Source organism: Lissotriton helveticus, chromosome 1_2, assembly GCF_964261635.1.
Source record: "Lissotriton helveticus chromosome 1_2, aLisHel1.1, whole genome shotgun sequence".
Classification (NCBI taxonomy): domain Eukaryota; kingdom Metazoa; phylum Chordata; class Amphibia; order Caudata; family Salamandridae; genus Lissotriton; species Lissotriton helveticus.
This window is the reverse complement of record NC_136058.1, coordinates 95,674,210-95,702,160: the sequence shown is the minus strand read 5'-3', so window position 1 is coordinate 95,702,160 and position 27,951 is coordinate 95,674,210. Positions and strand designations below refer to the sequence as shown.

Genomic DNA, 27,951 nt, shown 5'->3' with positions numbered 1-27,951 from the left:
GAAAGGCGCGTGTTGAGACAATCAGGACCAAGTTCGTATAGGGCTTTGTGTGCGTGGTTGAGGAGGCGGAACGTTATCCTCTTGTTGACGGGGAGCCAGTGAAGGTCTTTCAGGTGAACGTAGATGTGGTCTGTGCGGGGGATGTCTAGTATGAGTCTGGCTCAAGCATTTTGGATGCGTTGGAGTTTTTTCTGCAGTTTTGCGGTGGTACCAGCGTAAAGGGTGTTTCCGTAGTCCAGACGGCTTGTAACCAGTGCGTGGGTGACCGTTTTTCTTGTTTCGGTGGGGATCCAGCGAAATGTTTTTTTGAGCATGCGTAGGATGTTGAAGCATGATGATGAGACGGCGTTGACTTGTCTGGTTATCGAGAGTGAGGAGTCCAGAATGATGCCCAGGTTCCGTGCGTGGTCCGTTGGTATGGGAGCTTTTCCTAGGGCCGTAGGCCACCAAGAGTCGTCCCAGGCGGAAGGGGATGCACCTAAGATGAGGACTTCCGTTTTGTCAGAGTTCAGTTTCAGACGGCTGTGCTTCATCCACTCGGCTACTTCTTTCATCCCTTCATGTAGGTTGGTTTTGGCGGTGATTGGGTCTTTGGTGAGTGAGAGGATCAGCTGAGTGTCATCAGCGTAGGAGATGATGTTGAGGTTGTGTTGACGTGCGATGGCTGCGAGGGGGCTCATGTAGACGTTGAAGAGGGTGGGACTGAGTGATGATCCTTGTGGGACGCCGCAGATGACTTCGGTGGCCTCTGACTTAAAAGGGGGGAGGCGGACTCTCTGAGTTCTTCCTGTGAGGAACGAGATGATCCATTCCAATGCTTTTCCTTGAATTCCGATGTTTCTGAGGCGTTGTATAAGGGTACTGTGACAGACTGTGTCGAAGGCTGCAGAGAGGTCAAGGAGGATGAGGGCGACTGTGTCTCCGTTGTCTAGAAGTGTTCGAATGTCGTCTGTTGCTGCGATGAGGGCGGTTTCGGTGCTATGATTGGCTCGGAAGCCGGACTGTTAGCAGTCGAGGGATTTGTTGGTTTCGAGGAAGGCGGCGAGCTGATTGTTGACGGCTTTCTCGATGACTTTGGCCGGGAATGGGAGGAGCGAGATGGGGCGGTAGTTTTTGAGATCGGTAGGGTCAGCTGTGGGTTTTTTCAGAAGGGCGCTGAGTTCGGCGTGTTTCCAGCTTTCTGGGAATGTGGTGGAGTTGAGGGAGCAGTTGATGACGTCTTGAAGATGGGGTGCGATAATGGAGTCTGCTTTGTTGAAGATGAGATGGGGGCATGGGTCTGTAGGGGATCCTGAGTGGATGGAGTTCATCAGGCGAATGGTGTCTTCTGTGGAGATTGGGTTCCAGTCGAGAAGGTTATTCGGAGGAGGTGCAGGTTCGGAGGTGAGTGGGGTGGACTGGTTTACGGGTTGGTTGTCAAAGCTGTTATGAATATCGGCGATTTTGTCATGGAAGAATGAGGCAAGGGAGTCGCAGAGGACTTGAGAGGGGGTGATGTCGTTGGAGCTGGCGGTGGGGTTGGTGAATTCTTTGATGATGTTGAAAAGTTCCTTGCTGTTGTGGGCGTTGTTGTCTAGTCGGTCTTTGAGTGCTGATTTCTTGGCTGTTCGGATTAGTTGGTGGTTTTTGCGGGTGGCGTTTTTGAAGGCGGCTTGGGTGATAGTGTTTGGGTCTTTTTTCCAAGTTTTCTCAAGGGAACGACAGAGCTTCTTGGATTTCTTAAGGTCATCGTTGAACCAGGGGGCGTTCTTGCTTCCTTGCTTGATTTGATGTTTTTTCAAGGGTGCTAGTTTGTCGGCGGTTTGGGTTAACCATTGTGTGAGGTTGGTGGCGGCTTGGTTAGGGTTCGTTGAATAGGCAGGAGGTTTTTGAAGAAGCGATGTGGAGATCTGGTCTATTGTGATTTTGTTCCAATTTCTTCGCAGAGTTGGTTGAGGGTGGTTGTGGATCGTGGTCTTATTGTAAATGAAGTGGATGCAACTGTGGTCCGTCCAGTGGAGGGGTGTGGTGTGAGTAAAGGAGATGTGCTTGCTGGAGGTGAAGATAGGGTCGAGTGTGTGTCCTGTGTGGTGTGTGGGGGTGTTAACAAGTTGTTTGAGTCCGAGAATGGTGAGATTATTCAGAAGGGTGGTAGTGTTACTGTCGTTGCTCTTTTCCAGATGGAAATTGAGGTCTCCCAGTAGAATGTATTCTTTCGAGGGGAGGGCGTGGGGGGTGATGAAGTCAGTGATGTCTTCACTGAATTTTGTACGGGGTCCTGGTGGCCTGTAGAGGAGGGTGCCTCTGAGTGTGGTCTTGGGGTCAGTGTGGATCTGGAAGTGAAGGTGTTCGGCGATAGCGAGGTTGTCTTCTGAGCTGGTTGAGACGCGGATGGTGTTCTTGTGGATGATGGCGATGCCTCCTCCTGTTTGGTTGGTGCGGTCCTTACGGATGATCTTGTAGCCGTCCGGGATGGCTATGGTGATGTCTGGAGCTGATGAGGCATTCATCCAGGTTTCTGTTAGGAAGGCGATGTCCGGAGAAATGGTGTCGAGTAGATTCCAAAGGTCGATGGCGTGTTTGTGAACTGAGCGGGTGTTGAGAAGGATGCATTTAAGGTGGTTGGTGTCGGATCTCTGTTTGGTGTTTGTGGATTTGGTGTGGGTCTTGATGCAGGTGAATTTGCAGGAGTGGCAGGTGAAGGGTCCATGGGTGTGTCCTGGTGCTGCTTGGGCGCAGTTAGGGAGTCGGCCGGGGTTAAGTGCTGAGAGGGTGGAGGCGTCGTAAGTGATGCGGGAGGCGGTGGGTTGGCGAGGGCCAGGGGGTCTGGCGCTGGGCGCGGTCCAGGCGCGGACGGGCGTAGACGAGCTTACCTTTGGCACACTTTCGGCGCGCATGGGGCGCGACCGCTGCGCGCGGGAGCATCTGTCATATATGGATGGTGGAGGGGGAGGGGCGAGGGAGGGGCAGCTGGGAGGCGGTGGCGGGGGGGAGGGACGTGCTGGAGGCAACACAAAATGGCAGCAATCAAAACAACGCTCCGAGATTGGGGGCACGAAGTAAAAAATGCTATGGGCACAATCAAGACACAATAATAATACCAGGGGGCACAGGCGCAGATAGAATGCAGAGCGATGCGAGCAGAGGCAAAGAGAAGCGCTGTGAGGTGAGCAGGCACACGTCACAACGGAGCGCTACAAAATCGGACCAAGCGCTAGTTAAATGTAGCACAAAGCAAATGCACAACGGAGCGCTACAAAAACGGATCAAGGCGCTAGTAGAATGAAACAGGTACAAAGCAAAGCACACAGTATTAGCAGCAGTGGGGAGTACGATACCAGGAGCCAAGGGGGGAGCGACCGCTTCAGCTGGAGCAAGGCTGGTAATTAGGGGTTCCCAGAAACCCCATATAACTTGGAAAGGTGAAGCAACTGATGCGGACACTTAGTGGATACAGGTGATCTGTGTATCGGTTTTAAATTTATTGAAATTTATGGTTTTGAGCACAATTTTCGTTTCAATATCACTTGTTCGTAGTAGCAATCAGTTTATTGTGGTCCTGATGAAAGCAATGACAATCTGCGTCATAAATTGCTGAAACATGTTGACCCCAGAATACATCTTAATGATCCAAAAATATTGTGGTTGTCACTGACTACTTTTTAACATTGGTAGAGAGGGTAGCATCAGAATAAAGTTTACGTTCAGTACCCCCTCATCCAATTTTATTATACACATTTTCTCCTTTGTTTTTTCACTAATTTTTGCACTGCGACATCAGTCCCCCTTTAACACTCAAACATCCTCTTAATTGAGAAGTAAGACCACCGAAAATCTGTCTGATCATGTGAGGGTCTTCTAACAATCTAAGCCCTCCATGTGAAAGATAATAGATAACACCAGTGGTGGTCTTAAATGGGAACCCAAATGATGAAGGGCGGTTCCGTGTGGTGACTGATGGGCATCCCTATTTGACCACTTGATGGGTTCAATGTAGGGGTGACCTATATCTCTATATTACACGCATGGCATGGTAATAGAGTCCCTTGTAGGTGCATATCCGGCGTTCTTTTCCTTGTTACTCTAGACCCTCTGATACTTTTTGTCTTTCAGTATATGCAGGGGTCGTATCAGAGTTTGGTCTTTAAAATCCCCTTTGACCCTCTTAAATTGTTTGTTGTTCTTACCGGTTTCGGGGTTACATCCCTCATCAGCCAGGCTAGCTTGAATCCAGTATCAAAGTTAACAAGGGACCCACGTCTGGGTATACCTTGCAAACTTAGGGCGAACAAAGCAAACACAAGGAGATGATGGATGGACTGCTGAAACTTTTCAGACACTCACCCCCAGTCACAGATCTGGGTTGAATCCATTATCATTCTTTAGCTCACTTCGCCACCTCAGTTCAGACCCAGCTATATGTAAATCAGTCTTCACGCTGTGCCTCATGGGAACAGTTCAACCCAAACTGCCAAGCCTGGTCTTCCCTGAACCGGATACAAGCATCCTGGGACCAGTTTTGGGGTAACACCCCTCATCAGGCAGGCTAGCTTGAATCCAGTGACAAATTGAGCCTTGTTTACCCTAAGTTGGCAGCGTATGCCCAGACGTGGGTCCCTTGCTCACTTCGCCAATGGATTCAAGCTAGCCTGGCTGATGGGGGGGTGTAACCCCGAAACTGGTCCCAGGATGCTTGTTTCCAGGGAAGACATGGCTTGGCAGTTCAGTCTAGACTGTTCCTATGAGGCACAGGGTCAAGACTGATTTGCATATAGCCATGTCTGAACTGGGGTGGCGAAGTGAGCTAAAAAATGATGATGGATTCAATCCAGATCTGTGACTGGCAGTGAGTTTCTGAAAAGTTTCAGCGCACCATCCATCATCTCCTTGTCTTTGCTTTGTTTGCCCTTGGTTGGTTGGGTATGCCCAGACGTGGGTCCCTTGCCCAGACTTCGATCCTTTTCCCTAAATACCTGCGCAAGGTCCTGGCATGTAGTACTATACTCCAATCTTTCATTCTTCACATTGTTATTGCTTTCCACCAACAATAGCAACCTTCCAGGTTGGTATAGTAAACTGTGCCAGTGGCTCATCTATCCTAACACCCCTCTACAAACACACTGTTCCTAAGACATTACCCTGGCCACCACACTGCCCTTTGCTTGTAGTTCTTTGGTGACAGATTTAAGAATCACCTTTCAATGGAATCCTTAATCTTTTGTCATAGGGTTTGGCTTGTGGGTAGAGTGTCACCCTCCTGCACAGCTTCGCCAGAGGGTTCTCAAACCCATTTTACATCTTAAAGTGAAATAATGGAGGTCAAAAGACTTCTGTCAGCCCTGGATGCTCCCACTGGTCTTTAACAATTTGACTTAGTCATTCGACCTCAGTCCATCTATTTGTTTTATCACCTGCCATATGTTTGGAATGTGATGGGGACCCTTTTGGCCTTTGATTCAGTGTGCAGTGCCAGTGAAGCATCATCTGAGAGAGTAATGATTTTGCCTTGTCAATGGGTTTAGTGCTGTGAAAACCTAATAATGTATTTCGAATTGTGTCACACTCCTATATTCCTATGCATTACAGTATTGCTATTTTTAAATAAGCATGGCAAAGAACGTATTGCTGTTTTATAATGAAATATGGAACATGGTTTGCATCGATTTAAAATATCCAGTGGCTCTGAGCATTCTTTCTGATTTTCATAGTTGAAGAAGGCCTGTAAGCCATGTTTTTCAGTCACGTATTTTCAAGAAGGGTAAGTTTGCTTTCAAGCTTGGCAAGTAGAGGCGGGATTTTAGAAGAATAATGAGCTCAGTACTGTATTTATGAATGATATCTCCTCCTCAAGGACACCTTGCACTTCATCAGGGAGAAGATCCTGCCACTTGCTCAATAGATAATTTTTTGTTAAAAGTAACAAGTTAATTAGCTCCCTTTGAGTACGGTCTTCCTCATGGACTGTTTTTTCACTAACATTACCTTCAAGGAGGTCATGCATATTTTATTTGTGGGTCACACGTTTAGCATGGGCTACCTTTGGATTGGGACCTGTTATGCACGATGCATTGCTCCTGCTATAAGGCACTTTGACGATCATACTTTAGAGTAAAGAAGAGGTAAGCGAGCTTCTTCAACTATTTCTAGGTTTTTATTTTTGCTTTAATTCCCATGCATGAAATAACTGTTGCTGTAAATGATATGCTGATTCAAAATAGAATGGAATTAGTTTATCTCTTAGTGGCCAAAGGATGTGTTTGTGCAATTGTTGGGAAGGAGTTTTGCACCCATCTTCCCAACACTTCTCTTAGCATATATGACCAGGTAGGCAACACCAAGGAAAGTGTAAAAGAAAATTACATGAGACACAAAGTGGCTTCGTTTAGCACCTGAATGGCATCTGGACGTGTTTGGGAGAAGCCTTTGGACCCTGTGTGATGAAAATATTCAAATCAATTAGTGCAATTGTTATAGTTGTGGTTGTCATAAATGTAGCTATTAGACTAATATTGTTCTCAATCCAGTGTTGTTGCAAAGATAAAAGTACAGCCAATACTTTTACCTTTGCTCTTTCTTAGGGTGCGGAAAGTGACAACTAAGATGTAACAAGTGATGATGCTATGTTCTATCGTATTATAAAAGGAATTTTTCCCTCTGGAAAAACATAACCGCATATTTCTTATTGTGCCATACTCATATTTTCCTGTACATTACAGTATTGTTATTTTTATATATACATTTTATAATCAAATAGGGATGTCTTTGTGCTCTGGTGCACATCATCTAGTAACTCTGAGTATCCTTGCTAATGCTCTTTGTTCAAGAAGGTTCAGAAGCCATGTTATTCACGGTTGTACTTTTGCACATTTCCAAAAGCCCTTTCAAACCTAGCAAGTGGTATTTTAGGAAAATAATGAGGTCAGTATTCTATATCTGAATGATAACTACTCCTCAAGGACTACTTGAGCTTCCTCTGGGAGAAGATACTGAAGATCCTCACACCTGCTCATTAGATATGTTTTTGCTGAAAGTAAGGTGTTTCTGTTTTGTGGATAGGTTCCATAGTCTAGAATTGAAAGCAAATTATATATATATACATATATATATATATATATATATATATATATATATATATATATATATATAGATAGATAGATAGATAGATAGATAGATAGATAGATATAGATATATATCCATCCATCCTACTGGCGGTCACCTGTATGTAGTTATAGTTAGGACCTATATTCCATAGACAAAGCGTTTTTGTTTTGCTAATAACTTTGGTGCCGTTTGATGAATCTTCAAGCAATGTTCGAAACTAGTACACTAATCACTTCAGCAGCTGTCTAGAAAGTTTCGGGGGAAAGTTTCAGGGTGATTTGTCATGTGGGGCCGACAAAAGGTGTGCGGCCCCCAAAACTAATGTTCTCCATGCAATTTTCCATAGGGATTTTAGCCCGAACTGAACAGCATTACACTAAATCTGGCAGAAAGCTAAAGCTTGGTCCAGAAAGATCTTTTTTTGTAATTTGGTGTAAATCTGTTTGATAGTTTTGGAGTAATTAAACAAACAAAGTTTTATGTATATCTATGGACGCGGAACCACCATGGTGGATCCGCGTATCCACGTGCAATTAGCAATGCCATGATTGGCTGCCACTACTTAAGCCAGGAAGTGGTGGCAACCATTTTGGGACTCACACAAGTCCCAAGAAAAACATTAAAAAAACATAAGGGGTGGGTAGGAATACGCTCACCCCCTACGCCTGGCTGAAAAATCAAAAGGTAGAGGGACCGTGCATCCCCCTTCAGGCGCTATATGGCCCTGGGGACCCCATCCCCTACGGCCAGCTCCAGCTGAATGCCCACTCCCTGGACATAGCAGTTTTCCTGCTTGCACTTCTGCAGGCAGGGAAACCTGTGTTTACTCTTTCTTTGCGGAAGCAATTTCATATTTTAATGTTTTCAAATCCTGTGACTAGCATAGCGCAGATGGCTTCCTTCTGTGGTTTTTAATGTTTTTTTCAGGGGCAAGCTGGGTGACTGTAGAGTCAATCCAATCAGTAAAATGTGAGGTAGCCAAGTCAACTTTATTACCAAGTACAGGTTAAGAATTTGAGAGGATGTTGTGCAGTTTAGTCTTATAAATGTTATGCAAGGAGCTAAATGTAATCGTAGTAGGCAAATGGGGCTATAATTTGTGGTCTGTCCAGGTTTGAGGTAGGACTTTCTCAGAGCTTAGATCAGGATTGCTAGTGAAGACTTCATCAATGGTATGGTTTGTCCGCTGAGTTGCCGTATTTACTGTATCTGTATAAGATTAAAGCAAAGTAGACTGTCAGTTAGAGATTCTCTATCTTTGTGCTCCAAGGTCTCTAAATGGAAATTAAAATCCCAAAGATTGTGAAGTTTAAAATATCCATATACGATTCAGTGAAACCAATTACATTTTTAATGAACTGTGCTCTTCTTCCCAGATGACAGTAAATTAAAATGCTTTTGAAGGCACTCTTATTATTTAGTTTAACATTGAATGCAAGGGCTTCACAGTCCAAGTGATTGATGGGCTGGAATGAGGCCACCAGAAAATCACGAAAAATGATTGCAAAGCAACCTCTGCTTTAGGCTAGCCGGTCCAGTTTGGAAATGGCGTAACCCTCTGGAATGGCAATTCTTAGATCTGGGTCCGATGTAGAATCTGCCTAGGTTTCAGTCACAAAAATTATATCAGGTGAGTAGTGATCTACAAACTCAGAGAATTCATATTTATTTTTGATCAATGATCATGTGTTTAAGAGTGTACAGGTAAGTAATTCTAATTTAATGTTAATCTCGAGGATTGAGAAAGGGAGGTTTGCGCCTCTGCAACAGTATCTAATTTAAATGCAAATCTCCAATTTTTGGGCTTAGTATCAAATTTAAAAGAGTCACAAAGATCGTTCCTACCTTGGTTGAAGAGCTTGTAGAGCTTTTACCTTGAGTATGGGCAGGGGTTCTGGGCATAGACGCAGTCCGGCTGCGGAGGAGCGCAGATGGGCTTTACTTTGACGTGCCAGTTGCGCACCATCTGCCCATGTCCACTGCGCAAAAGCGCTTCACAGTCCTTTAAGAGGCCGGTATCAAGGGGCGTGGCTGGGACATGGCCAAGCTTCAAATCGTGACTGCGTTTCTGCAGTCCAAGGGGGCTGGAGGGGGCAACTAAAATTCCAAACTGGGTTCCAATAACCTCTGTTTATTACACACGCTCCCCAGTGAGGTAAGAGTCCTGGAGACAAATGGCAAGAATTAAAGTAAAAGTGTGAAAGGTTAAAAAACATAAAACCAGTATGAAGAGGCGAGTAGCCTTTTAAATATTGCGGTAAAACTAGGAACCAGGCACCTCCTAAGATGTCATGGAAGTGCCTACAGGGAAATAAAACTCAGCCATTTCAGCTGACTGTGATGCAGATGCTGCGCAGATGCACTTAATGGTCCTTTAAGAGGGTCGGCATCAGGGGCATGGCCGGGGATGTTGGCAAGCTCCAAAGTGCAACACTGCACTTCAGCAGTCAAACACTGGGAGGGGTTGCTCATCCTCAGAATGAGACCTGGCAATGTGCCTGTGCTGCAGGCAATGTTTTGTAGTATGGCACAGGTTGCTACCACCTTACAGCAATCTCTGGTGCATATTTCAGGGCACCCCCACTTTTGTGCAGGCAGCGAAACCTGAATTCCAGCAGGCCAAATGTACGCTCTATCACAGTTCTGGTTCAACTATGTGCTGTGTTGTATCTCTCTCATTCTGGCTGTTGGCAGAGAAGAAGGGTGTGAGGTTACATGGGCACAGGGCGTACGCACTGTCACCTGAAAGATATACATTTGTCTGAAGCAACATACTTGTTGTGTGTATTGTGCAACTACATAATATTTTGAACATGTGTTGTCAATACCTAATATACCTCCATCATCAAAATCCCCAGTTTCAAGTCGTCTGTAAATGCTACTGTACCTAAACATGTAAGAATCATGGCTGCTTCCAGGAAACTTTGCCATGATACCAGTGATTATATTTTGGGCTTTGCTTACAACCTGAATGTTCAGTGAATGTTTATTTTTTTGGTTCCTAAACAGATATTCAGTATGAGATGGTGAACATATGGCTACATATTTCCCATCTATACACCCTATGACATGGGGTAAATTGGCTATCATGTAAAAATTAATTTTAGTGCTTTGAATTTCCGGCACATTCCTGGGCAGATATATGTAGTGGTGGATGTAGATGGGCATGGCATTAGGAATCTCCTAAAGAAACAGAAAAGCTCACTTTGACACACCATCCTGCAACACCTATCACATCCTGATAACTTCCACTGGCTAATAAGTGTATTGAACACACCTGCACATGGGTAGTGATGGAATATGCAGATATGGCCGGTGCACGAGAAGCAATCTTTGCTCCTGTCCTTTCTCCTCGTCCAATTCGCTAATGTCACATCCCCATTTTTCTCGTAATATACCTTGAGCCTGGGTGTATTAAGTACCAGTTAACCATTAATCCTTTAAATGTCTTTCCTTCCCAGCCATCACATTGTTACTTTAGACTCCAAGACGCTAATCTCTGGCACGTTTGTCAACTTGCCTTTTTATGCCTCTAAAGGATGACGAATTTGCAAATAACAAAGAACTGGATTTTGCATAATGTAAATTCGCGGCTAACTATTGAACATTTGTTCGTGGCTGCGAGCCTAGATGTCACCTATCTTAGAAATACTATGAGGTGCTAGGTTTGGAATCCGTCAACCCTTGTACCTCGAGGAGCCATGCCATAAAGAGTCTCTTTAATCAGAGCTGTCTGTCACCTAATGTGTTGCAGGGCATCTGTCAGCACATCAGCGGTGTTTTTGTTAGGTGTGGAAGTGTGGGGGATTGTTTACCCGCCCAGTATTCAGTGCAGGTCATGCATTTCCAAGAGATCTAATTCAATTCTGACTACAGGGTCATTTCTGTCGCTGAAAAGCCAGCGCTTAGTAAATGTAAATGTAAATGTATTGCGACTTATATAGCGCACGTATCACCCGAAGGCATCAAGGCGCTTGCCTTGGGAACCCGTCCTGGCTTTTTCCCTGTGAGATAACCCCTACTGGGTATCCCCAGGGTGAAAGCCAAGAATCCCGCAGCGGGTGGCCGCCGTAGTGGAGATTAAGCAACTATTGCCCAGAGTTGCAGCGTGGGACCCCATGATTAGACTAGGCACCGAGGCGAGAATTATCGAGTCCGTGGACATTTTGGGCTCAGGACCCTGCCGCGTCGGGAATTAAACCCTGGTCCCGGGCCAGACCTCTGCTTCAGGGTCTGCCGCTCTAATCAGTGAGCCACACTCCTCCTCTCCTCTAGTGGAATTAACATGTTACTTTATTCTCTCCAGTTATCCTAAATTGTTCCAGACTTGTACAAACAGGTGGTGCTGTAAAGTGCTCAGTCACCCTGTGGGTCATGATCGTGCTATGAAACTAAAATAAATATATAAATAGAGGGGAAGCTGATTGAAGCGAGGAGAGCTGGCAGGCTCATAGAGGTGGGACTACTGGCCCCGTCCAGCGAGCCAGTTATGCTGCTGCATAAAGAGGTTAATTGTCGTAAAGCCAAGAAATTCCATAAGGCTTGTTGAAGAGGGAATAAAAAGTATCCACACGAAAGTCGCTTTGAGTAACGCAACTATTGTTTTCTTACTTCACTGTAAAATGTTCTTGTTATTTTTATTTTTGCCGTTTGCATTTGATTTTTAAACTTTATTGTATTAATCATCCTGGCCCTCATCACCTCTGAATGGCTTGGCATGCCTGGGGCTCTTTCATGTATCCAGATATTGTGCCAGATGCACAAAAGGAGTACAGCTGCACCCATAGATTTACATCTACGTGGGGGGTGCAGATTTACTGCCTTTTCATATTCACCATTCGTAATGGAAACTAAAGGAATGTCAGGTGAATTTTCTCACAGGCTCCTATTCCTGCTTTGCTGAGTTCTTCATCGCAGAGTAGTCCACAGAGGGTGACCATAGCCTTGGACCACCAATTTTCCACTTGTTGAGGGGTTTTACGAGTGCAGGTTTGAATCCATACTTGTAAAACCACTTACACCCACCAGAAATTTCTTTGAGGATTGCTGCCAGGGTAAAAAAAGTAAATTGGGTTGTATATTTGTTCAAGTGACCAAATTTACCTTTGTGAATTGGGCCATTGAATTTAGAGCCATATTTGTGAGTGGGTGAATGTGCCACTGCACATAGTATATGGTTGCTGAGTTGTCTCATGGTGAGGCCAAACACCAGACATGCCTGTAGTTCCATAAGCACCAGTAAGCAACCAGATTCAATGTGGCCAAAGGTTATGAACAATTATTACAAATTCCTAATTGTACTTAGTTAATCACTTCATTTTTCATACTGTCATTTAGGAAAATGTTGCCAATGAAACATGAACTATTACAATTTGTATAGGTATTGCTCAACATTCATTTTGTCATTGTTAACCTTAGTCTTCTTGTTTCAGTTAGTGTCTCCTCTGGCAAGCCTTGTATCAATTTTTTGGACAATCCAGAGGAATGGGATACGCGGAATACTATGACCATGATTTTGCTGACAATTCAGGTATGGCTGCAGGATATAATAATATAAAACATATTATATAATAATAAATATGTTTTTGACAATACCATTTCATCATTTATGGTTCGAAATGAAAACATTTTCAAACGTTAATGAAAATAGCCAAAATCATACTTCAGGGAATAAAGTCTAGAAGCAGTGGGTTTACCTAACGCTAATGTGAATGCATTCATAAAGCCTGTGTGGCTTCAGTGCTATACGGATCTGTCTATTGTGGTAAAAATGTTGTGCTTCTGTAAATCATGCCAAAGGATAGTACACATTTCTGAAAGTGTTTTTATTTTGAGGTTTCCAAAAGAGGGTTAAAAAAAATATTAGGAACTCAGTTACTCTTTGTTTTTGATATGTTTCCATGTAAGGCATGATTTAAAGAAAGATGCAGGTATCGAGTTAACTGGAAAACCTGGGAGAACATAACTGGCGTTGGCAACCATTAGCAAAGCCAAGAGGTCTAACTTGCAGTTTGAGTTACAGCAAAGCAGACCTGTTGGCTTTGCCAGTAGTTGTCATCAGTACGTCAAGTGGCCTACAAACGTGCTGAACAGCAGCAGCGGCGCTGCCGCAGGTAGACATAGAATCGCTAGGCATGCTGAAAGTTAGCTCGAGGTGGCCATCTTGGAATGGCGCCATTAGGCAGTGGCCCAGGGACAGGATGAAGGGAGACTCTAGGCATGCTCAAAAGTAGCAGCAGCATAGCAGCAAAATGACAAGGAACCACTGGATGTGCTGAAAAGCACAGTAGGAGAGGGGGCTGCTGGGCGCACTGAATGGTAAATGCCGTCTGAAGTCTTGCAAGAGTAGTTATTCTGAATGACCATCTAGGGAATCACTCCATCGTCATTTAAAAGGCACTTGGTGACCATTTTAGGGTGAAACTGGCCCTCGAGAGCTCAGAAAAAAATGCTGTAAGAAATAAAACAAAATATTTTGTTTGTTGCGTGTGTCAGATATATATTTCTGTATTTGATGACTCAGTGTACATTGAAGACAGAAAAAAGTTATTTCATTATTGCGACAGAAGGATACATCCAAACAGCCAATGAGGTGAGAAAGAAGTATTAGTTTGGGCGGTACCTGCGCTGACTGCATGTATATGCTAAAGTAAGTAAAATAAGACCTAGAAGCAGCAGTTATGGGCACTGAAGTAATAAATGCACCAAATGTTGTACAACAAGACCTTTTTTTTCAAAATAATTTTTATTTTTAATCTATATAAATATATATATATTTATATATAAATTAAAAATATGAGGGTTTAATACACTGAAAAGATATATTGAATGTAAAGTAAATTAAAATAAAAGTAAAGTAACATTAAATAGAAATTTATTTTAATAAGAATTATTTTGAAAAAAAGGTCTTTTTGTACAACATTTGGCGTATTTATTACTTCAGTGCCCATAACTGCTGTTTCTAGGTCTTATTTTTCATATATATATATATTACCTACTGGCGGTCGCCAGTAGGTAGTTATAGTTAGGACCTAGTTTCCATAGGAAATCCGCAACATTCTATTGGGAATAACTTTGGCGCCGGTTGAGGAATTTGCTTGTGATTTTCCAAAATTTTGGCCAGCTCCGCTGTGCTCCTTCCCTGAAAGTCTCGGGTAGATTCGTCAAGCGGGGGCCGAGAAAAAAGGGGGGTCCCAAAACGTGTTTGCCCCATGTTAATTTCCATAGGACCTTTACACCCGGCTACAGCCCGAACCGCTGAACGGAATTACACCAAACTTGGCAAAATGGTAGAGTCTGGTACGCAGATCACGCTTTTGGTTAAATAGTGTAAATCCCTCCAGTAGTTCCTGAGAAAATTAAAGTTGAAATCAATTATATATCTATTAGCGCGCACCGTGCGCGCACCTTGCCGTGCACGAGCTTCATGCTGATTGGCTGCCACTGTCTGTCAACACTCCAAAACAGAAATGGATGGCAGCCATCTTGTGCCTCAGTAGACTGAGGCACAAGAAAGCAGAAAAAAAGTGTAGAACTCAAAAAGGGGGCAGGGTAGAAGCACCCTGACCCCCTAGGCCTGCTCAGGGGGTCCCACAAGGACCCCCAAGGCGAAAAAAAAAAAAAGAAAATTGCCTTCCGGGTCCTTGTGGGAACCCCTGAGCAGGCCAAGGGGGTCAGTGTGCTTCTACCCTGCCCCCTTTTTGAGTTCTAAAACTTCTCGAGCACGAGCTGCATGCTCATTGGCTTTCAACACTTCAAACCAGGAAGTGTTGGCAGCCATCTTGTGCTCGGTAGACCGAGGCACAAGAAAGCAGAAAAACAAACGTGTAGAACACAAAAAGGGGGCAGGGTAGAAGCACCCTGACCCTCTAGGCCTGCTCATGGGGTCCCACAAGGACCCCCAAGCCCCCAAAATGTTTTTTATTTAAAAACTGTATGTTTATTTAAAAATTACCCCTCAGGGGGACCAAATTGTGGGGGCATAGTGATAAAGAAGTGTGGGGGTGCCCAATCCCCCCCACACTGCCCCGGGGACCGCCGCCCTCCGGGGCAAGGCAACGCAGCCCCCTGGCGCATACTGGAGGCTCCTGGTGGGCTAGTTGCCTCCCAGGGAATTAGTTCCCCCTCTGGAAACGCGCCCGTGGGCTGCGCTGCAGAGAGGTGTAAAAAAGGGTGTGGCCTCATTACACCTCTCTGCAATGCAGCCCCCTGGGAAATACTGGAGGTTCCTGGTGGGCTAGTTGGCCCCCAGGGACCCCCAGTATGCAAGGGGAATTAGTTCCCCCTCTGCAAACGCGTCAGGGGGCTGCGTTGCAGAGAGGTGTACAAACATTTTTTATCAATTTATATTAAAAATATGTAATGTAATTTAAAAAGTAATATATCTAAAAATAAAAAAATTATAATAATATAGTAAATCAGTACAACAAATATAACAATTATTACATTAAAAAAATTTCATTTACAAAACCATTGAAATTCACTGGAAAAACCATATGTTACAGCCAAGTTATAGTTAGGAATTAGCATTTAAAAAACCTTGCAAATTCACTGAAAAAACCATAGGTTTTACACACGTTATAGTTAGGAATTAGCATTTAAAAAACCTTGCAAATTCACTGAAAAAACCATAGGTTTTACACACGTTATAGTTAGGAATTAGCATTTAAAAAACCTAGCAAATTCATTGAAAAAAACATAGGTTTTATATCAGCTATAGTTAGCTGGACAATTTACTCATACAAAACCATTGAAATTCCCACGTTATAGTTAGTTGTACTCACTATAACTGGCGCGCCCGCAAAGCACTGCTAATGACGTCATATATTACATCACTCATGACATAGTCAGTGACATCACTCATGACATCACTGATGACATCTCAAATGACATCACTGATGACATCATCCTTGTAAAAAAATGGCAGACTCTCTCTCAGTGTAATATAAGTTTTGATACACACATTGAAAAATAGAATCAAATAATTACAAAACAATGGAGAAACTAATTCCACTTACAACAATCTATTCAGAAATTGCAAAATCTACATACACATTCGCTCATTCACCAACATATCTATATAGTTACTCATACACATACTCAATCATCATAAATACTCATTCATCTATACATTTTGTTACACAACGACACTCATCCTTAGAGTTACTCACACACATACTCACACAAGCAAATTAAATTATAAAACAACCATACGCTTGCTTATACAGCTATACATACACCACTACTCTTACTTCTACAGAAACGTATACATACTTTTTAACTAAAACTATCTCTTACAGGAACAAAAAAGTATTTATACAGAAACTCTTACAATTTCTCACTCTCACACATACTTACCTATATGCATCAATTCTTACTTATAGTAATTTAAAACATATGTAGTTACTCATAAAGAAATGATTCTGACCGTCATTCACTCACTAAGACACCCATACACACAGTTATCCACCCATACAGTCCTGCACACATGCTGTCTTCAAAACATACAAACAGTAAGCTACTCATTCATTCATATATGCACAAAGTAATACCCCCCACCAAACTTAACAGACACTCATACTAATACTCAAAAAACTAACTAATAACCCATATAGACAATCATGTAGCTACTCACCAACCCAAGTATCCTTCTATAGATAAAGGGAGACAGTGATACAGATATTTACAACTTTAAACAATAATTGCTAATACATGTATTTAGTAACATACACCTAATAAGTTGGTTATACAATCAATTAAAAAAAACCATCCATTTAAACACTAATTTAATCGTTTGTTCTTCCATCGATGTTTAGGTACACATATATAAAATATTTCTTTTTTTCAGAAAGACTAACATTCACTGGATGATGTCATCAGTGATGTCATCAGTGATGTCATTTGAGATGTCATCAGTGATGTCATGAGTGATGTCACTGACTATGTCATGAGTGATGTAATATGTGACGTCATTAGCAGGGCTTTGCGGGCGCGCCAGTTATAGTGAGTACAACTAACTATAACGTGGGAATTTCAATGGTTTTGTATGAGTAAATTGTCCAGCTAACTATAACTGATATAAAACCTATGGTTTTTTCAATGAATTTGCTAGGTTTTTTAAATGCTAATTCCTAACTATAACGTGTGTAAAACCTATGGTTTTTTCAGTGAATTTGCAAGGTTTTTTAAATGCTAATTCCTAACTATAACGTGTGTAAAACCTATGGTTTTTTCAGTGAATATATATATATATATATATATATTGCCACCAAAGTATTTCCACCACAGAAATCACTGCACTCCGAGAGAACAATAAATTGAAATCTTTTTTTATTGCAAACGTGCAATTATTCACCCTTTAAAGCCACCACCAACGCGTACCAACCCACACAGGTCTTGCTCATGGTCATGTGAGTCTTTTGACCATTTCTCTATTTATAGTAGTCAGTCAGTCAAATTGGCTTTATTTCGATATAAAACATATCTTTAAAAGCAATATACAGACATAGTAAAAAAATAAAAGAGCCAATTCACATAAGGTACAACCATACAAAGATAGAGTGCGAATGGCATCTACAAATTACATAAAATAGTCAGAATAAAAGTTTAAAAGTTGATTAAACAGTATACATAAGCCTTTTTGATCTGATTAGCCATGCCCAGCTTAAAAACTTCGCCATACCATAGACAAATAGGAGCCGTGTATCAGATTTCAGTATTCGCAAAGCTTCACTCTAATGTCTGGTGCCCAACTCTTTGCACAAGGGTTTAAGCCACCTGAGGCAAGGAGCTTTATAGGCAGGGCACTCAAATAAAAGATGGGGGACCGACTCAGTCCTAGAGGCACAAAAAGGGCAAAACTTGCTGGTCTGTGCCGGAATCTTCCAGCGAGCGGTAAGTTCACCCAACGGAAGCACACCTATTCTGAATTTAGTATATAAAGCTCTATCTCTAGATTTTGTAATTGCATCGAGATAAGGTTCATATAGAGTTACTTCCTTTACTAGTAAAAAATCTCTAGAGGTTCGACACAGATTGGGATTAGAGTTTCTTTTGTTCGATACCCACTGCCAATAAGCTTTTTTTAGAACAGCCTTAGGGGGTGCAGACATAGAATACCAAGCCTCGCCAAATCCCAATTCTCCAAGGAGATGCTTAACATCCCTCAACCATCCTATTTTTTTTTTTTTGCAGAATTTTATATAGCGCAAACTAGACCCGAACCGAATCAGGTATCAGAGCGCTTTACATAGCACCAGTTACGTTACATGAGGACGGACACACATTCATTTTTAGGCACGGGGAGATTAAGTGATTTGCCCAGAATCACAGGAGGTTTTTGGCGTCGTTACCGAGACTCGAACCCAGGTCCCCAGGTCCGAGGTCGAGCGCCCTAGCCGTTAGGCCAACCCCTCTCCCCAAGAGGGAGGCTTGCACCAGCCTGACAGCGATAAAACCTCCTTTGGCCCTTCCACATAGCTGGTGAGTTCAGGGACTCTCCATAGGCGAGCCCAAAGGAGAAGGGGTCGTAATCTAGCCTGGTCTTTGATATTTATAGTATTTCCCAGCACAGCTCATTAAGAGGCATTCTGGGATACAGATTTTCTGACATGTAACAGAGGTGGAACAGCGGAAACAAAGACAATTTAGGAGGGATAAACAAGATTATGAGACTGGAACAATCTTGACGTTTGTAAAGAGATTTGAAGTACTTAAACAGCAACTAGGTAAAACATTAAAAACTGAAACTGTCAATCTTGTTACAAGTGAATCAGAGTCAGATTTAAGTGAGGAAGAGAGAACCACACAAACAGGAAATACATCTTTTTTATAGGAAACGAAGTTCATGTATATCGATCAGAGTACACCGAGAGCCCAAGAAAGAGGGCACCGACGAGGGCGAGGAAGGGGCAGAGACTATCAGTCAGGTTCAAGAGATGGAGAAAAATCCAAAGAGGGAGCAAAAAAAGTAAAGAGGTACCCTCTACACAATTGTCTCAAAAAGTAAACATGAAAGAACTGAGAAAACAAAAAACAAATGTAATTATCAATCTCTCAGACAATCTCTCAGACTACCAGTTAAACAATCATAAACAAACTGTCCTAAAGAAAGGATTGACATTCTGCCCCGAAAAAAATTATGATCATGTCGATACTCAAATCGATATATACAAATTTGTGAGTAAATTAAAATTAGCTAAATTCTTTAGCAAAAAGGAGGGAATGAATCCACAAAAAAGTCCAATTCATCATTGAGTACTAATCTCATGATTGATGACTTACCAACCGTGAGGTTGACTTATGATCTTATGCAAAATGAGGAGGAGAGTAACATGACTGACTCCCAAATATGAGAGGATCTGAATATTCCCAAAAATATCAATCAAAAGAGTGGCTTCAAACCAAAATCCAAATTTTGTCCGATGCTAAGTCCAGGGAATATAATTGATACATTTCATGATTTGGTGATTAATGACCTGGAGTCAATGAACAAAGTCAACAACAATAACAAAAAAGAAAATCTCACAAAACATGAGAGAGATGCATTGGAAGGCCTAATTAAAAATGAAAATCTTATCAGAAAGCCCACAGACAAAGGGGGCAATATAGTCATTCTTATTAAAAGTGACTATATTGAGGAGGCCCTAAGACAACTAAATGAAGAAAAAAACGATGCAAAACTCAGTATCAATCCAATCAATGACCTGACGCTGGACCTGGAATTCAAAATCAACAATTGATATTATGAAGGATTACTCACGGAAGAGGAGGCTTCATTTCTCAAGAATGATAGCCCAGTCATACCAACAATGTACTTTTTACAGAAGGTACATAAGACGCAATACGTGGACTTCTTTCTAGCTCCAATTGTTATGAGCTTGAGTTTGCATATAAAAGACACTGGAGATTTTTTGAGAATCTTGGCAAATATTGGATGGCATGAAGGATTACACTTAGCGACAATTGATGTGGTATCATTATATACCTCAATTAGCCACGAAGTAGGAATGAGGGCCACAACTACTTTCTAAAACAATGAAATGTTCAACAATTGAAACACTCAAGAATGCTATTGGAGATGATAGAAATATGCCTGAAGAACAATATCTTCATCTACAATAGTCAATTATACACCCACACCTGCGGGACCGCGATGAGATTTATCACCAAGCTATGACAACCTCACCATGGGTTGGTGGGAAAAACTAATAGCTTGGAGAGATGAGAATGAAGAGTATACAACCAAAACAGCTTTTTGTCTACACTTCATAGATGACCTCGTCCTGATTTGGAGTGGATGTCAGGAGGAATAAACAGAATACATGAAAATCTTGAATGACAACTATGTGGGCCTGCAATTCACCCACAACACCAGCAGCAAGGAAATCCAATTTCTGGATGTGACAGTATATGTAATCAACAATCAATTGAAGACTAAAGTCTTTAGGAATCCAACAGCTACCAATAGTATACTGCATGGTAGTAGCTTTCATCCTCGTCAATTGAAAAATAGCATTCCATATGATGAATTCATACGGATGAAACGGAATTGTTCAGATGAAGCGGAAATGGTAAGAACATTCCAGGACACAGGGATGAGATTTCTATGGAGAAGCTACAAAACTGAGGATGTAAAGGCAGGTCAAGAAAGAGCAAGGGCTCTAACACGAGTGAACACATTGGACATCATACATGTTATAATTACTTACAGTAAAGAAAACTAATATATTGTCAAGATTCTCAACAAGTATTGAATTATCATTAAAAAGGATCCAGACATTCGCAACATAATTGGCGAGAGGCCCAATGTATCATATCGAAAGGCACCGTCTTTAAGGGACAAATTAGTGAGAAGCCACATGACCACTAAGAAAAAAAGTAATTGGCGCACGGAACATCAAGAAAGCTTTGCACATTGTACGAAATGCAAAGCATGCAAGATTGACAAGAATGTGAAGAAAGTGACAGACTTCATGGGGAAAAGCATTCACAATCACAGAAAAATCATGTGTGACTCAACATATGTCATGTATGTAATTGAATGCTATTGCGGACTCCGTTATATAGAAAGCACTGTATGTCCCTTAAAGAAATGAATTTTGGAACATCTGAGGACAATCTAAAATGGAGATACAAATTATGCCATTGTCAAGCATCTGAAGCTGCATTCAAGCAAGACGAAGCAAGACATCAAGTATTTTGGTCTAGTAACTGTACCTCACAATGAGAGAGGTAGGAACTGAACATTAAAGTTGAAACAAATAGAGTCCAGAATGATAAGATTCAGAACGAAGATCCCTCATGGCCTGAATGGAGACGAGGAACTGTACATCCATCTATGAAAGTTCAGGAAAGCAGCAAATAACAACTCATCATCAAAGAAAATATGGCACTAAGCAGCAGAAACAAGCAGCACTTAGCTGCGTATTAATGGTTGACATAGAACCCGATATGCTGAATAAAATGATTTGTATATGAAAGACACATTAAGAATAATGGAGCACTAACCAATGAACTAAAATACAACCACCTAGACGAGCAAGTTAATAAAGTTCTGTCCAAAATAATTAACGAATAAAAACAAGATACTAATATAAAAATGAGCACTGTGTATTCAACTATTTCAGAGAGAGGACGAACAATAGTTTAAAATTGGTGAATGAGTAAAGATACTAATATTGACGAATCTATCAATAAACAAGGAAAGAATCGAAGTCATTCAAATGAAACTAAAAAGGAAAGCAATGGAGGTTGTAAAGACATTTAAAAGTATAAAGTTTTTTGAAAAAATCGGGAAGCGTGACCATCATAATCCAGTGTGAAATTGATGAGAATGAAACGTCGAAACTAATGAGCCTCGCCACTGTAATGGGACATACAACAACAAATATATGTGTTGTAAATATAATGAACAATGATAGACAATAGATATGCAACAGACATTATGAGAAACATGCAGAAACTACGTATCCCAGAATGCCTTTTAATGGGCTGTGCTGGGAAATACTATAAATAGAGAAATGGAAAAAGAACTCACATGACTGTGAGCAAGACCCTTGTGGGTTGAAACACATTGGTGGTGGCTTTAAGGGTGAATAATTGCACATTTGCAATAAAAAGATTTAAATGTATTGTTCTCTCGGAGTGCGGTGATTTCTGTGGTGGAAATACTTTGGTAGCAACATTGAATTGCGAGGGCAGTCCTCCCTCGACACCGGCACCCTCTGTGAGAAGAGCGCTTTCCTTTTCGGACTGTTTGATAAATGATATATATATATGCAGATGGAATGGCACATCAAACTGATTCATCGGTCACGAGTGCATCCAGCTTAGAATCTTTGTCATCAGGTTCAGCTAGTTCTGATTTAAACTCAATTGGACTGGAAACATTAAATCTCCAGCAGGAAATGGATTTTGTAGTGGAGGAGAGGCTTCAAACCCTGAGATCGTGGCAACACAATCCACAAACAAACAAAGGAGAAACAAACGTAGGAAGGAACAACGGCGCAGAAGGAAGCAACGCCGGTGTGCAAACACAGCAACAACAAAAGAAAAAGAAAAAAGCATGGGGGAAACGACGATAAGCGATAACACGATCATCAATCTTTCGAATGTTGTCCTTGATAAAGCGGAGGAGCAACTACTTACATTGGGACTGAATTATTCACCAATACAAAACTTCAACTACACCATGACTAGAGTTGATCTCTTCTGCTTTATTAGAAAATTAAAATTGAAAAAACACTTTGCTTTACAATCAGCCAAAGATTTCGATGGGCTTAATGACGACACAAGAGCAAATGAATCTGGAGAGCCAGTACCGTTATTGGCATCTGACACACATGTCTTTCTTGATGCCAACGATTTACTTAGCTCCAATATTGATACAGAATTTGACTCTATAGACACGACCCAGAATCGATTAAGACAAGTCCCCATCCTTCCCAAAGGAGCAGGTTTGAGTCCTTTCCACAGCAAATCAAAATTCGTACCGTTAATGCCAAAAGACGCAATTGACATTTTTCACGACTGCGTCACAAATGACATCAAGAAACTGTATACCCAAACCTACAACAAACGATGCAAAAAAGAGACTTACAGAAAAATTGCCTATGATAAGTTAATGAAGAAACTTGACAACAACCCTGATATAGTGATCAAGAAATCGGACAAGGGGGGTAACCTGGTGATTTGACCTAAAAAAGATTACATCGCAGAAGCCATGCGCCAACTTGACGACCCCCTTTGTTATGCCAAAAGTACACAAAAGGAATACGAAAAAGCAACATCTCAGCTGTACAAGTCTTTAGGCCAATGGAAAAGGGAAGGACTTATATCATCTGAAGAATACAAATTTATGTATGTCAATTTTCCCATTTTGCCTTCCCTTTACCTCATTCCGAAGGTACACAAGGCCGTGCAACCACTTCCAGGCAGGCCAATTGTGTCTGCCATTGGCAGTGCAGGGGAGAAAGTTGGAGAGTACATTGACTTTTTCCTCCAAGACTTTGTTAAACAACTCCCCAGTTTTATCCGCGATACCAGTGATTTCTTAACCAAAATAACTGGAATAGTATGGGAAAGTGACATGTGGCTTATATCGCTGGATGTTGAATCGCTGTACACCAGCATAGATCACGCTAATGGTTTGTCAGCTGTACAACACTACCTTTCTAGCAGACCCATCCAATACTATGAACATAATAAGGTGATTGTAGGCCTTATAAAATGGTGCCTTAACAATAATTTCTTTTCCTTCGGCAAGGAGATCTATAGGCAACTAAGGGGTGTAGCGATGGGGGCCTGCTTCTCTCCCAGCTATGCGTGCTTGCACGTTGGTTGGTGGGAGGAGCAGGTCCTCAAAGTACACCACAAAGCATGGATGGAGAGTCATGTTAGGTGTTTTTTAAGGTACATTGATGATGTCTTCATCGTCTGGAAGGGTAGCAAAGAAGAAGCATTGTCGTTTATTTATGATATCAACGACAATGCGCTGAATCTTAACTTTACGGCCCACATCCAGAAAAATCGTATTAAATTTTTGGATGTTGAGGTATATGTCTCCAATGGAATTCTTAACACTACCCTCCACCGGAAACAAACTGCAGGCAATGCTACATTGCATGCAACCAGTATGCATCCCAGGCATACAATCTCTGGAATCCCCTATGGGGAAATCCTCAGGTTAAAGAGAATTTGCAGTTCCCCCTCTGACTTTGATGCCTGCTTAGCAGAACTTCTGGGCAGATTGAGAGCCAGAGGGTATTCTGAGCGGATATTAAATGCAGCGGTTACTAAATCCCTTTCGAGATCTAGGAAGAGTCTTTTTCCAGAGTTTACCTCTACAACTGAACCATCTGTGAACACAGCATCCCAAATAGAGTGCCCACGTCTCATTACTACTTTCAGTAGGGAAGATAGGAAGATCAGGTCTATACTGAACAAACATTGGCCGGTTGTTCTCAGTGACCATATTCTAAATACCAGATTACCCTCCTCACCCACTGTTACCTTTAGACGGGCCAAAACCACGGGCAATTACTTGGATAAAGCTGCGCCTGAACTTAAAACCAAAATCCCATGGCTACGCCCGAATATGGGATTCTTCAAATGTTCCAGTTGTAGGGCCTGCAAGTTCGGGGTTTCCACCACCCACTATTCTACCCCGTTTAGCACAGTTGCCAAGACCATTAATGGCAACTTTAATTGCAAATCTGATCATGCCGTGTATGTTCTGACGTGCACCTGTGGGCTTAGATATGTTGGCAGCACTAAGCTCCAGGTGCACGTCCGAATATTACAGCACTTGCGGGCTATCCTCCATAGTGATCCCTCTTACCCGGTCGCCCGACATTTTAAGCGGGTTCACAATAAGGATTTGAACTGCCTCAGCTACTTTGTGATTGGAGCAGTATCAAGATCGAGAAGAGGAGGTGACCGTGAGGCAGAACTTAGAAAATTGGAATCCAGATTCATATTGGAACTTGACAGCCGTTGGCCTAACGGGCTTAACAATATTGAGGAAATGCATCATTTTCTGTAATTGCATATTAATATCGGTTGCCTTAAAAACCATCACCCCCCCTCCTCCCTCTTTTTTTCCCCTTAACAAAAATATATGTGCTTTTAGTTAGGTTCCCTATTAGAAGCACTGTGCGTTGGGGGTATTCCTTGTCTCATGATCTGCCTTTACAACTAGGGATATTTTAATCAATATTCCCTCATGGTGACGTATATGATGCACTTTATTATTATATAAAATGATCTATATCCAATTTTTAAATATACTCATACAATTCTATTCCAGGTCTTATTGAAAGAATTTTAGATAATCAGTTATATGACAATTTTTAGAGTGTATAGTAATTCAATTATGAAGATATAATTTGAGAGTTTGTATATATTGACATTGTGCTGAACATCTACATATATGGAATAATTAAGGGGAGATACATAGAATTGATACATATGTTTTTGTATACATAGGGTAGATCTGAACTTGTATCCGCATGTGTGTGTGTATGTATGTTCGCACATATATCTCCATATGTGTGTGTGTGTATATATGTACATAGATGTAGATATTGGGGTTTAAATTGGGGGTGATTCTTTGTATGTGATCGTTATAACAGTGGGGTTTTCTTTAAGATAATCTTATGTTGTTGTTGGTAGTTTGTGGGGGTGGGCATGTAAAGGTGGTGGGGGTGTGTGTATATATATGAAATATGGTCTAATTTATACATATTGTCATTTTTAGCTTCTTGGACAATAATGTCATAACCTACCTGGAACACTTCAAGAGAATTTAGCATAAAACAGGATTGCTTGATGAATTTAATCTTGCATTTCATTGGTTATTGCACATTTGCACATTACTGGTCTAATGGTAGTGTAGTATGTTCCCGCAGCTCTTTTGCACTTCATTTTATCTTTATCACTTATGCACTTTCCAGACTATGCACTTTATAACTTTCGCTGCTACATATAAGAATTGGCATATTTGCACAGGATTGGTTTACATGTCATTTGAACTTCTAATTGATAACAGAAATTGCTATTTAATGTTTTTTAATATCTTTTACTTATAAATTGTATTACCTGTAAGAATTAGTATATATTCTGGATTCAACCAGCAATAATTTCTTCTACATATGTCAGCAATTGGAAAAGCAGACTGGCGATAGTGTGTCTTCACTGTTTATTACCACGTGATTATGGTGGACGCCACCAGGGGGTGGTGTCAACATCACTGCATTAAACTATAAAATAGCATAATGATTTGAAACATGTTGCAGCGTGACCAAGGGCTTCTTGGCCCGAAACGCGTCGCTGGTTCTGTTGTTTTAAAATAAATTACCATCTTGCTGACTCTGCTGGTCCGGTCCTCATTCTTTGCTGGCGTGGAGGCGGTGTCTGCGAGCGCAGAGCGAGCTGAGGAGGAGCTTTGTCTATATATATATATATATATATATATATATATATATATATATATATATATATAAATCAAATGATGGACTAATGTTTGCTACATTGACCAGGAACCGTGAGGTTCGAAACGCGTAGGTGGGAGAAACTTACAGGCAAAATAAAGTGAAATTTAAACTTCAAAAGGAGTGCGATGTCTTCGTTACAGAAGGTTTTTGCTGTGGCAGATTTTCGCGAGGCTGTCCTGACCTCGCCACCGGCACCAGCTAATAGACGCTCCCCCCGTAAAGGACAATTTGCATATTTTATATATAGATATATATATATTTTTTTTTTTCGCTGAAAAAAACACAGGTTTCGGGACGTTTTTAGTTAGCTGGATATTTCACTCTTACGAAACCATGGAAATTCCACCATTCTAGTTAGTTCAGCTAACTATAACGCGCGCCCCGCAATGCACTGCTCATGACATCACATATTACATAATTCATTGCATGGTCATGACATCTGACACTGATGACATCATTCAGTGACTGTGTGCTTCAGTAAAGTTTAAATATTTTTTATATATATATATATGCCAAGATGTATTGAAGAATGAGTAGGCATATAAGTGTCTGGATGTAGGATTTAGGAGCTGTGTGACTGATTCTGTAAATGACTGATTAAACGTGTCTTACTGAATATATGGGTTAGTGACTAAACTGTGTGAAGGTCTGTATAAGTCTGTCTGTTGTTGTGTAAGCTTGTACATGGGTTGGTCAGTAGCTACATGAGTGGCTATATGGGTTATTTATTGTTTGCCTGAGTATTTGTATGGGTGCATGAGTGTGTGTGTGTGTGGGTCGGTTGGAGGTGTGTAACTCTGTGCATAGATGTGTGAGTAGTTGATTCACTGGGTGTATGGGTTCAAGAGTGCGTGTGGAAACATCTCTATGTCTCGGCGGCCATCTTGAGTGGGGGCTAGAGTGGTGGGAGCGCTCTAGTCTACCACATATAAGGAGCCCTGAAGCAGCGCTCGCGAGATCTATCCCTTATACCAGTCTGAATTGATTTTGGTGAAGCACAGAGCATGTGCATTGTATTTAGCGCTCCGTGAGCAAAACGGATCGTTTTTTGTGATTTTTAGCAAATTTTTAAATTGTGTGATTTTCATGTTGCAAATGCACTCAGCATACCTCTGATACACTTGCACGCATTTTCGCCCATCTATCACGGCGCTAGCTGCCGTTAGAGCTTCAAACCGGGCTCAGGCTTTTCTGCACTCGGCGGCCATCTTGAGTGGGGGCTAGAGTGGTGGGAGCGCTCTAGTCTACCACATATAAGGAGCCCTGAAGCAGCGCTCGCGAGATCTATCCCTTATACCAGTCTGAATTGATTTTGGTGAAGCACAGAGCATGTGCATTGTATTTAGCGCTCCGTGAGCAAAACGGATCGTTTTTTGTG

At 41.8% G+C, this 27,951-nt stretch overlaps 1 protein-coding gene across 2 annotated transcripts in view; it reads left to right on the top strand.

Moving 5' to 3' along the window:
- UBE2U (ubiquitin conjugating enzyme E2 U) overlaps positions 1-27,951 on the top strand; it is a 357,359-nt gene that overhangs the window by 128,944 nt on the left and 200,464 nt on the right. For both annotated transcript variants that reach the window (XM_078669184.1, XM_078669191.1), the window contains exon 5: positions 12,513-12,610. In XM_078669184.1, coding sequence (XP_078525310.1) covers positions 12,513-12,610 — 98 coding nt within the window. The remainder of the gene's footprint in view (positions 1-12,512; positions 12,611-27,951) is intronic.